The sequence below is a fragment of the Nerophis lumbriciformis genome, linkage group LG03, assembly GCF_033978685.3.
Source record: "Nerophis lumbriciformis linkage group LG03, RoL_Nlum_v2.1, whole genome shotgun sequence".
NCBI classification, from domain to species: domain Eukaryota; kingdom Metazoa; phylum Chordata; class Actinopteri; order Syngnathiformes; family Syngnathidae; genus Nerophis; species Nerophis lumbriciformis.
Window position 1 is genome coordinate 15,177,420 of NC_084550.2, and position 13,071 is coordinate 15,190,490.

Below are 13,071 nucleotides of genomic sequence, written 5' to 3' on the forward strand. Positions count from 1 at the left end.
TCCATCTTCTTCCGCTTATCCGAGGTCGGGTCGCGGGGGCAGCAGCTTAAGCAGGGAAGCCCAGACTTCCCTCTCCCCAGCCACTTCGTCCAGCTCCTCCCGGGGGATCCCGAGGCGTTCCCAGGCCAGCCGGGAGAGATAGTCTTCCCAGCGTGTCCTGGGTCTTCCCCGTGGCCTCCTACCGAAAATCTCCCGGGGCAACCATTCTCCCGAATATCTCCCGAATTCCGCCCGGGCAACAATATTGGGGGCGTATTGACATATATTGATATATAATGTAGGAACCAGAATATTAATAACAGAAAGAAACAACCCTTTTGTGTGAATGAGGGGAAGGGAGGTTTTTTTGGTTGGTGCACTAATTGTAAGTGTATATTGTTATTTATATTGATTTAATAAATAAAATTTAAAAAAAAAAACGATACCGATTAAAAAAAACAACTGATACCGATAATTTCTAATTTCCGATATTACATTTTAAAGCATTTAAGCATTCATCTCTACCTGCAATAAAATGATGTTTCATAATACCGAGTGACTCATTTTAATTGCAAGTAATTTCCTAAATAAACAAATGACAGATTGAATGCCCTTGCTCATCACTTACTTACCTCGGGGGAGAAAAAGTAGTTCCCATGGGCAATATATCAGTGCTTTGGTTACTTTACACTGTGTTCCTCTAAGTATTAGTAAAGTTAAAGTACCAATGATAGTCACACACACACTAGGTGTGGTGAAATTTGCCCTCTGCATTTGACCCATCCCCTTGTTCGCCCCCTGGGAGGTGAGGGGAGCGGTGAGCGGCAGCGGTGGCCACGCCCGGGAATCATTTTTGGTGATTCAACCCCCAATTCCAACCCTTGATGCTGAGTGCCAAGCAGGGAGGTAATGGGTCCCATTTTTATAGTCTTTGGTATGACTCAGCCGGGGTTTGAACTCACAACCTACCCATCTCAGGGCGGACACTCTAACCACTAGTGAATTAGTGAATTATATTTATATAGCGCTTTTCTCTAGTGACTCAAAGCGCTTTACATAGTGAAACCCAATATCTAAGTTACATTTAAAGCAGTGTGGGTGGGTGGCACTGGGAGCAGGTGGGTAAAATGTCTTGCCCAAGGACACAACGGCAGTGACTAGGTTGGCAGAAGCGGGGATCGAACCTGGAACCCTAAAGTTGCTGGCACAGCCACTCTACCAACCGAGCTACTCCGTCCCACTGAGTAGGCCTAGTAGATCAATATCAGCGCATAAAAACACGTATGGTATCGATCCGTACATCACTACCTTACCGTACACTATTTTCTTTGCATAATAATCATTACAATACATACATTTATTTTTTTGCTGTTTTATAATACGTATGACTCATTTTAATTGCTAGGCATTTTCTTAAATAAACAAATGACAGATTGAATGCTCTTGCGCATCACCTAATTACCTCGGCGGAAGAAAAAGTAGTTCCCATGGACAATATATCAGTGCTTTGGTTACTTAACACTGTGTTCCTCTAAGTCAGACCTGGGCAAATTAAGGCCCGGGGTCCACGTTGAGCTTTTCAATCCGGCCCGCCGGACATTCACAAATAATTGTTTTAGATATTTAAGATGGAAAGTGTAGCTGCCATTATGATGTGCACTCATGTTTTCTAATGACCGTAAGTCTTCAACTGTACTAAGTCTTTCAATGCTTGGAATCTGCATCATATACTAGTTACTATGGTCATCTAATTAGTTACTATGGTCATCTAATTACTTACTATGGTCATCTAATTACTTACTATGGTCACTATGAGATATCTCAGATTGTAAGTGGGTTTTTTTTCCCACTATGTTTGTTGCATTTTGGTTGCGTTTCGGTTGATTGTAAAATGTGTTGTCAATATTCAGTGTTTTATCATTCATAGTTAATATTGTAAATTCCACATTCTTTATTTTCATGCACATTCTGGGTGTCTCGTCCAGTAAAAAAAATTCAAATTCCATTCCGTTTTTTAAGGCGGTCTGTCATAACGTTTTTAGCTTTCAATCATTATTGTGAGGTTTTGTATTAAGTTCCTAAAAATAGATATACCGGCCCCCAGACACACTTTTTATCTAAATCTGGTCCCCCGAGTAAAATAATTGCCCAGGCCTGCTCTAAGTATTAGTAAAGTATCAATATCAGCGCATAAAAACACGTATGGTATCGATCCGCACATCACTACCTTACCATACACTATTTTTTTGCATAAATAATCATTACAACATAAACAATGTATTTTTTTGTTTTTTTTGTTGCTGTTTTATAATACTGAGTGACTCATTTTAATTGCTAGGCATTTTCTTAAATAAACAAATGACAGATTGAATGCCTTTGCGCATCACCTAATAATCGGCGGAAGAAAAAGTAGTTCCCATGGACAATATATCAGTGCTTTGGTTACTTTACACTGTGTTCCTCCTAGTGAAGTGACGTGAATTATATTTATATATCGCTTTTCTCTGGTGACTCAAAGCGCTTTACATAGTGAAACCCGTTATCTAAGTCAGTGTTTTTCAACCACTGTGCCGCGGCGTGAGTGATTGTCAGGTGTGCCGTGGGAAATGATGCAACTTCACCTAAATGGTCCAAAAAATATTTTTTTGCAAGTCAATAATTATAATCTGCAAATAATGTGCCGTTGCTTAGTGTCTGTGCTGTGTAGAACTCGGCAGGGTAACCACATAACACTCCATGTCAGTAGGTGGCAGCGTTGCTTTGTAAAAGTCGGAATGTGTCAGGTGAGAAGAGAATGGTTTGTTGTGATCCCAATATATCATTGTCGGGGCGGGTAGCTGGGTTGGTAGAGTGGCCGTGCCAGCAACTTGAGGGTTCCAGGTTCGATCCCAGCTTCCGCCATCCTAGTCACTGCCGTTGTGTCCTTGGGCAAGACACTTTACCCACCTGCTCCCAGTGCCACCCACACTGGTTTAAATGTAACTTAGATATTGGGTTTCACTATGTAAAGCGCTTTGAGTCACTAGAGAAAAAGTGCTATATAAATATAATTCACTTCACTTCACACTTTACAATATGCAGACCACAGCGGGAGGCAGCGTGCAGGTAAAAAGGTATGTAATGCTTAAACCAAAAATGAACGAAAGGGAAAGGCTATGCAAAACGAAACTAAAACTGAACTGGCTACAAAGTAAACAGAAACAGAATGCTGGACGACAGCAAAAACTTACGGCGTCCACAAGGCACATCCGTACATGACATGACAATCGACAATGTCCACACAAAGCAGGATAGCAACAACGTAAATGGCCTTGCTTGCAAACACAAAGCAGGTGCGCGGAATTGCGCTCAAAGGAAGAAAACACCATCAAAACAGCGCAAGACAAGAACTAAAGCACTACACACAGAAAAATACCATCCCATCCATCCATTTTCTACCGCTTATTCCCTTATACCAACAAACTCAAAATAAGGCATGACGACCTGGTGGAGTTTCATTTGTTTACGTTTTCTGCTGGTGGTGTGTCTCTGGATTTTTAATGAAAAAAATGTGCCTTGCTTGAAAAAAGGTTGGAAAAACACTGATCTAAGTTATTAGTAAAGTGTCAATATCAGCGCATGAAGACACGTATGGTATCGACAGTATCGATCCGTCCATCACTACTTTACTTACATACTATTTACTTTTTGCATAATAATCATTACAACATAAACAATTGAATAAGCACAACATTTTTATTAGCACCAGTAATGACACAAAACATACCATTTTTATTTTTTTTTTTCATTTGCTCGAGCTCTTCATCCCATCAAAAAGAAGACACTTTGTCTGCAGAGAGAGACGTCAATCCGTCACACATGTGCACAATTAATGTCCTATTGCAGGGGGTGTCCAAATTGTTTCCACTGAGAGCCGCACCGGGGGGCCATTTTTCATACTTTTCATTTTCAAAATCAATAGAATATATATTGTATCCATTAGAGCTCCCCTCAATTTGTAGTGAACATTAAAGGTCCTTATAGGGCAGGCCTGGGCAATTATTTTGCCTCGGGGGGCCAAATTTAGAGGAATATCTATTTTTAGGAACACTAATACAAAACCTCACAATAATGTCTGAATGCTAAAAATGTTATGACAGACCGCCTTAAAGAATGGAATGGACTTTTTAAATTTTTTTACTTTTTACATGAAAATAAAAAATGCGGGATTTACAATATTAACTACGAACGATAAAACACTGAATATTGACAACATATGAACGTCACACCCCCTCTCGATCGACACATTTTACAGTCAAGCGAAATGCAACGAAAATGCGACAATAACAGCGAAATATGAACGCGAAAGGTTATAAAAAAAACACTTACAATCTGATATATTTGATACATCACTTAGCGTTAGAACTTTGTTTTAAAAATCTCCTTCCGCGTCTGTCCCTAAGACCTGCATTTCAGGCTGACACTCTGTGGAAACGCTCCCCACCCACACTGCTTGGTGCCTCGTCTGAGCAGCTGTGACTTAGATTACCATAGTAACTAATTAGATGACCATAGTAACTAATTCGATGAGCATAGTAACTAATTAGATTACCATAGTAACTAGTATATCATGCAAAAGCGCAGATTCCAACCATTGAAATAATGTGTGTAGTTCAAGACTCACGGTCATTTGAAAACATCATAATGGCAGCTACAGTTTCCATCCTAAATATCTAAACCAATTATTTGGGAATGTCCGGCGGGGCCAGATTGAAAAGCTTAACGGGCCCCATGTGGCCCCCGGGGCCTTAATTTGCCCAGGTCTGCTATAGAGTCTCAGGCATTGAAGTGTTAAAACAAGTCAAATATTATTTTTTAACTTTCAACGCTAAAATATCAATACTTCAGATTAGAAATGTCCGATAATGGTTTTTTTGCCGATATTCCGATATTGTCCAACTCTTAGTTACCAATACCGATATCAACCACGATACAGTCGTGGAATTAACACATTATTATGCCTAATTTTGTTGTGATGCCCCGCTGGATGCATTAAACAATGTAACAAGGTTTTCCAAAATAAATCAACTCAAGTTATGGAAAAAAATGCCAACATGGCACTGCCATATTTATTATTGAAGTCACAAAGTGCATTATTTTATTATTATTATTTTAACATGCCTCAAAACAGCAGCTTGGAATTTGTGACATGCTCTCCCTGCATACTTGCCAACCCTCCCGGATTTTCCAGGAGACTCCTGAAATTCAGCGCCTCTCCCGAAAACCTCCCGGGACAAATTTTCTCCTGAAAATCTCCCGAAATTCAGGTGGAACTGGAGGCCACGCCCCCTCCAGCTCCATGCGGACCTGAGTGACGTGTCGATAGCCTGTTCTCACGTCCGCTTTCCCACGATATAAACAGCGTGCCTGCCCAAACACGTTATAACTGTAGAATGATCGAGGGTGAGTTCTTGGTTTCTTATGTGGGTTTATTGTTAGGCAGTTTCATTAACGTCCTCCCAGCCCGGTAAGAACACACAACAACAGCAGTCACGTTTTTGTCTACCGTAAAGCTGTTCGTCTGCCGTAGACACTCTTAAACAGGACAATACTGCCATCTACTGTACATGCATATGTGACCCACCCATAATGTGTCACATTTTTGTGTTGATTTATTTATTTTATTTTGTGGCTAGCTGAGATAGGCTCCAGCGCCCCCGCGACCCCGAAGGGAATAAGCGGTAGAAAATGGATGGATGGAACATTTATCAGTATTCACATTGGTCAGTAGGGAGCAGTAGGGCGTTTCTTCCCAATTGAATGCTATCACCTGCAGACCGGAAGTGTCTTGTCATTCTGATGAGAGCGACCAGTCTGTGAACAATTGAAACGTACTGTGTGCATTTTCCTCCTGTATAACAGGTTAGTTTTGGTGAATCAACTCACTGAATAATATCCATGTGATCTTTATAAGTTTAAGTACACATTCTGATGGTGGAGCCTAACTCTAAAGTGTTTGTGAGTTGTAGTTTGTATTTGTGAATGAATCCAGTGCACAGCTGCAGTAATCAATACAAAATGGCGACATGAGTGCGCAATGTTTATATAGGAACTTCTGATCCTAATTCAGACTTCCAAATTAGAGCTCCCGTTTTCTTATTAATTTTGTAATGTATATTTGTATAATGTGTGTGTTCTGAAATAGTGACAGAGAATAGAACAAGGATGGACAATTCAACCCTTAACTCAACAATGAGTAGATGAGTGTTATGTGTGTGTATATGTGTAAATAAATGAACACTGAAATTGGGGGGGGGGGGGGGGGGTTTGAAGTGGGGGTTAGCGGGGGTGTATATTGTAGCGTCCCGGAAGAGTTAGTGCTGCAAGGGGTTCTGGGTATTTGTTCTGTTGTGTTTATGTTGTGTTACGAAATGTGTTTGTCATTCTTGTTTGGTGTGGGTTCACAGTCTAGCGTATATTTGTAACAGTGTTAAAGTTGTTTATACGGCCACCCTCAGTGTGACCTGTACGGCTGTTGACCAAGTATGCCTTGCATTCACTTGTGTGTGTGAAAAGCCGTAGATATTATGTGACTGGGCCGTTTCGCAAAGGCGCTCTGTACTTCTCTCTACGTCCGTTTTAAAAAGTAATAAATGTTACTTTTTGATAATTTTGAAACGGATACCGATAATTTCTGATATTACATTTGAAAGCATTTATCGGCCGATAATATCGGCAGTCCGATATTATCGGACATCCCTACTTCAGATCTACCCGTTGACTTAAAGTTTACATTTTTCTAATGTTTTATGCCCCTTTTGTTAAAGAAAACCCTGTTTTTATGGCAAAAAACACTAAATATGCTATGTTTTCTTGCGGAAGAAATGTAAAGTGAAATATTTGATGGGAAGTATAAATACTAGTGGGACACCAAAAAAATGTATTCCCATCCGAATAGCGATTCTTATTCATCCCGATGCAGAATCAACTCTTAATTTTCCAAAATCGATTTAAAAAAATATATATTTATAAGATTATTTTTATAAGAATCAATTTTTTAAAAATAGGTTTTCAGGCCATCTCCACACAACCAAAATGAGTGTTTCTAACCTGCAACCATTTTTTAAATTAGACTCAGATGGAATTGTTAGGTGCCCAAAGATTCACACCCCTGGTAAATAATAAGAATAATAATAAGAATAATACATTCTATTTGGTATAGCGCTTTTCAGAGTACTCAAAGACGCTTTACAGGATAAAAAAATTAAAATATAAAACAGTTCAAAGTAATAATATAAAATACAGGAAATATAAAAGCAGTACATTGTAAAATACATAATATATTAATTATATAATTAAATAATTCACAACAACATTAATTTTGATTCATTATTATTTATTGAACAATGACAGATTTAAAGTAAAACAATCAGTCAATATTGCAACTTATTGTCATTATATTTCACCTGCTCAGTGGCCAAGTGGTTAGAGTCTCCGCCCTGAGATTGGTTGGTCGTGAGTTCAAACCCCCGCCTGAGTCATACCAAAGACTATAAAAATGGGACCCGTTGGCACTCGGCATCAAGGGTTGGAATTGGGGGTTAAATCATCAAAATGATTCCCGAGCGTGGCCGCCGCTGCTGCTCACTGCTCCCCTCACCTCCCAAGGGGTGGAACAAGGGGATGGGTCAAATGCAGAGGGTAAATGGTACTTTAACTTTTGCTCTTTTATTCCATTTTTTTTTTGTAAAGGTATTTTTGAAATGTTAAAAAATGAGCTGCGGGCCGCACTTTGGACACCCCTGCTTATTGGGTCGTGCACGTGTAGAAGAAAGTGTGCTTCACCTCATGCCAGCTCAGCGTGTCAGCAGGCAGTCCCAGGTGGCAGTGCGGGCAGGTGTGCGTCTCCCCGGCGTCATCCGGGCTCCTCTGGCCCCAGCTGGGGCCCTCGCTGCCCCACAGAGGGCGACACGTCGAGTGGGAGGACCACGCCACGCCGAAGTGGGGGCGAGGGTCCGTCTGGTAGCTCACCTTCTGGCCGCCAGAGGGCAGTGGCGACAAAGGATCCGAGTCCGGCTGCAGAACAAGAGTGCATAAAGTAGCCATTATGCTTTGGTCATCTTATCTCAATGTATTTTGTGTTTTTTTTTTTTTCAGGCAACCTGAGGAGCTTGGAGAAGATAGTCCTGCTCTAGAGACCTGAGGCAGTACCAGCACGGCTCTGATGCAGCGTCTGCAACTATCGGTACACAAAGTCACATCAATAGGATTTATTCAACCCTTCCTTGAACATGCACAATGTTCGCAGTGTTTCTAGATTATTTACACATTTGTAATGAAAAGTAGTCTAAGAAAAGCAACTAACAATTTGTTATTATGATAAAATATACAAAAGCCAAAACCAGTGAAGTTGGCACGTTGTGTAAATCGTAAATAAAAACAGAATACATCCATCCATCCATTTTCTACCGCTTGTCCCTTTTGAGGTCACGGGGGGGGGCTGGAGCCTATCTCAGCTGCATTCGGGCGGAAGGCGGTGTACACCAAGGACAAGTCGCCACCTCATCACAGGGCCAACACAGATAGACAGACAACATTCACACACTGGGGACCAATTTAGTGTTGCCAATCAACTTATCCCCAGGTGCATGTCTTTGGAGGTTGGGAGGAAGCCGGAGTCTTCGCAGTCTATTCAATTGAATAGAAGTTGAAAAGGATTTCCAAATCATTGTATTCTGTTTTTATTTACCATTTACACAACGTGCCAACTTCACTGGTTTTGGGTTTTGTACTTTTGGCATCTTAAAGACCAATGTTGTACTTTTGAGAGAACATTTTTCAAAAATGTACCTGTAGGTAAAGACAGGTTCTTATCTTTATATTTAGTCTGACTCGTCCCACACAAGTTGAAAGCATCTGTCATTTGTGTGTGTGTGCTTGCGTGTGTGTACGTGCGTGTGTGTGTAGGTGTGTGTGTGAATGTGTGTGTGTTCTTGTATTGCTACCCTTCTTGAGACATCAAGAAGGAAATGTACCTTCCATATGAGGACCGTTGAACAAGTCAGGACATAAATCATGGTCCCAATACGGAAAACCATTGCATCTAATAGAGAATGTCTCATTTGCACCCCTGGTGGTGAAATCTATCAAAATGAGGGTGGTCTCAAAAAGGAGGGATTTTTCAAATTGACTGTGTGTCGGTTTTAAAAGTGCTCCCCCTCTGGTCAACATATGAAATAACAAGTGTGTGTAAGAAATTGAACTGCTCCCCCTCTGGCCAACATATGTAATAACAAGTGTGTGTAAGAAATTCAAATGCACCCCTTTGGTCAAAAATAATAAAAATAATCAAATAAATATGTTTATAGAGACATACTGTAATAACTTGAAGTAAATAATGAAGATTAAAAAACAATTACAAAAAAACCTAAAAGCTTACCTTTTTTATATTTGCATAGTTTGTATATATTATTAATGTTGTAAATACAAATCTTTATATATCTAGAAAGGGTGGTCCTAAAGAGGTAGGCTTCTTTCAGGAAAAGGAAAAGTACCTTCCATATGAGGACCGGTGAACAAGTTAGGACATAAATCATGGTCCCAATACGGAAAACCATTGCATCTAATAGAGAAGGTCTCATTAGCACCCCTGGTGGTGAAATCCATCAAAAATAGAGTGGTCCCAAAAAGGAGGGATTTTTCAAATTTACTTGTGTGTTGGTTTTAAAAGTGCTCCCCCTCTGATCAACATATGAAATAACAAGTGTGTGTAAGAAATTGAAATGCGCCCTCTTAATTAATAAAATAAATTTAAAAAATAAATAAATAATAAAAAAATAAAATAAATAAATAACAATATATGTATATATATATATATATATATATATATATATATATATATATACAGAGACATACTGTACTAATAATAATAATAATAATTGGGATTTATATAGCGCTTTTCTAAGTACCCAAAGTCGCTTTACATGTACTAACTAATTACAAACAAAAAATAACAAAAAGTTTACCTTTTTTTATATTTGCATAGTATGTATGTATTATTAATGTTGTAAATACAAATCTTTATATATCTAGAAAGGGTGGTCCTAAAGAGGTAGGCATTTTTCTCAGGTCTTAAATGCAAGAATGTGTGCCTTTTACCAAGTGTGTTGAGGGGATGCAGTGACGGTACAGCGGGTGTTGTCTGTGCCTCGGTTTGCGGGGGGTCTTCATCGTGTGTCCTTGTGTTTTCCATCGTCTCCTCTTGTAATGTTTCTGGGTCAATGAGCTGCACAAAAAAAAAACATAAAAAAACTTGAAGGTGTGTCTGTTAACTTTTTTTTTCCAGCCCAAAGCTGACCTGCATTTCCCTATCACAATCGGTGTTGTCATCCTGGACTCCTCCCGTCCCAGCCTGGTCTGGTTCCTCCGGTTCTTGGAGCTTTTCCGAGCCCTCATCGCCGCAAGTGTGTCTGCTAATGTCGGCCTGGTCAGGAGCGATCCCACTGAGGTGAGAGAGAGACGCATGCATGCTCTTTGACCTTTTAGAAGTAAGACAAAGTGTTCCAGTAAAAAGCTGTTGTTTCACCTTTGGATCCCCACCTCCTCTTCCTCGCCGCACTCCTGCATGGTGTCTTCCTGCCACGGTGCCCACTCTCTCTCTCTCTTTCTCTCTCTCTATGGACTTGTTTTTGCTTCGCCTTCTCCCTCCACCTGACCGTGTGAAACGGAAACTGTGGCCCTTCAATATTTAATGTGTCTGAATGGCTCACAAGCAGCGTGATGTAAAAAGACTGACAGGGCAAAAGGATCGCATGTCCTTCTGCTTTGGACAAAAACATTCACCTGACTCGGTTTTTTTCTGCATTGAAAAAGTTGGCGCCTGCAAAGTAACCTTTAAATTTATGACAAGAATGCATTTTATAAATATGTATTCATATTGTACTGTATTATATTAAATCGTGTACTCAATTGTCCGTTCTTGGCCCTCAAATAATTTTGCCTCACAGAGTGGAAAGCTTCTCCGAGATGTTATCCAGTTAGTGATTTAGTTCTAAGTAAAAGTCGTATTTGATAAAACGCTCCATCATTTATTTATTGTTTTATGTCGGAAGAAAGCAAAAGTTACAAAGCAAGGTTGGTTGCATGCTAACACCACACCGCCTTAGCTGCGCTCACCCTTTAGAGCACAGCTGTAACCCCCTGGCACTAAACCTGCAGAAAATAGTTCTTCTCAGGTTTCTAAAAAGGTAGCATGTTCTAACATTAGCATGCTGACAGTTAACAAGTGTCACATATGAAGTTATATGACTCGGTTGCAAAATGAGCTCAAAAAGCTAGCACTTCAATGCTAGCAGCATGCTAACGTAAACATGCATACAGTTAGCATGTTGCATGATCAGAGGCACTCGCTCTGCTCACCGAGCAACGCAGGAAGTGATCACTGATAAAGCTTACAGCCAATCAGATAACAGTATCAGCTATCACGTTTGGTTGTTGTCTTGTTATCTGGTGGTTGATTCTTTGCATGGAGTGAGAAGACAAAGTAAAAAACAAAGAAATCGACAATATTGCACTTTTTTGGATTTTTTCCAAGGGACTGTGTGGTCAGACCAATTTTGACTGTAAATGATGCAAGGCACTCGTCCCCACCATTACCACTAATACCACACCACCTTAGCCGCGCTCACCCTTTAGAGCACAGCTGTAATTTCATGGCACTGAACCTGCAGAAAATAGTTCTTCCCAGGTTTCTCTATATTTACATTTTCACACTTTGCGCTATTTCATTAAGCATTTCTTACATATCCCTTTTATTTTAAGAGCTTATTGTTAGGTGTTCTAAGTGATTTTACAGTTTTGTTTACATTGTTTGTTTTCCATGCTTTTGTTGGCATTCCCTTTCTGCCTTGATAGCTGACGGGATTATATTCAGAGGAAGGTTAAAAAAAAAGTTTACATTTAATATTTTTCTCCTGCTCCTTATTTTCCAACGGTCATAAAAAATATCAATAATTATCGATATCAACCCATATAAAACACTTATATCATAATACAGTTTTCAGGCATATTGCCAAGCCGTAGCCTGAAATGTTGTGTGCAAATTCAGGTTGGATTTATTTTTCTTATCCTGCCAGCAAACAAAAATGATCATGACTTGGTGCTCTGTTCTGGTAGTAATGTGGTTGTGTTATTGTTGCAGACGAATCAATCATATTTGAACAAAAAAATATTCATTAATTATCATCTTTTAGTGAAAAACATGTGACTTAAATAATAATATTAACTAGAAAATTCTCGCGGAAATTTTGATGGGCCTACTATCTGTGCCCTGGACCAATGTTCCCTCTAAGGTGCGCGCCTGTGCAATTGCGCACTGCTCAAGCGTCCTCTGTGCACGGCAAATCTATGCCACGCACAAAATCAAATAAAAAAATAAGCACATAACAATTTTCGACACACGGACACGACAGAGAAAACAGTTTTCGTCATCATTGTTCAAATATTGTAACGTTTGTCGAGACGCTTTGAGGACATGAATTCCATCGATCACTTTACTGAGAAAAACTCTTTATTGTCGGCCCTAAATACATCACCAAAACATTAGTAAAAAAAATGATATCTAGCAAAACTGGTCATTTTCTGCAGTACAAACCAAACCAAAAGCAACTTTGTTATATCAACAGCAGCCGCTGGCTCTTTCTCACTTGCGCCAACACATGCACATATGGCACTTAGCCAGTGATGCGTTTACAGCCACACAAAAAGTCGGACAACTCCAACACCACACATAAAGTGTAATTCCAGGTCGTTACACTATGATTTACCAATCAAATGTGTGCTTATTGTAGTGTCATTTATTAGGAATTGTAATTTATAAATATTAATCATGAAATGCTGTTAGTATATTAAATAAATACTAATAAAAATATATTTTTTACAAACAGGAAGTTGCAGGAATGTACACATGATCCCCTGCTTACATCTCATTGTGCAACATGTGAATGTTTTAATGGGAACTAAATGCAATGTCTGAAAGGGGTAAGGGCTACAAATTATTTCCAAAGCAGGACCTCCATCCAGACAAACAATACAAGTACACTGTTCATGAAAAAC

General features: G+C 39.6%; 1 protein-coding gene across 2 annotated transcripts; it reads right to left on the bottom strand.

Moving 5' to 3' along the window:
• Nucleotides 1–3,724: 3,724 nt before the first annotated feature.
• LOC133575587 (uncharacterized) lies at nt 3,725–10,651 on the bottom strand. 2 transcript variants are annotated; one of them, XM_061928278.1, is made up of 6 exons: nt 10,544–10,651; nt 10,316–10,460; nt 10,117–10,243; nt 8,121–8,197; nt 7,804–8,034; nt 3,725–3,808 (listed from the first exon to the last, which is right to left on the bottom strand). In XM_061928278.1, exons 1-6 carry the CDS (start codon nt 10,582–10,584, stop codon nt 3,764–3,766), a joined length of 666 nt encoding a protein of 221 aa, XP_061784262.1. In that variant the 5' UTR covers nt 10,585–10,651; the 3' UTR covers nt 3,725–3,763. The 2 variants fall into 2 exon arrangements, with proteins under 2 accessions (XP_061784262.1, XP_061784269.1); XM_061928285.1 differs by lacking the exon at nt 3,725–3,808 and adding an exon at nt 7,453–7,491.
• Between the last annotated feature and the right edge of the window lie 2,420 nt (nt 10,652–13,071).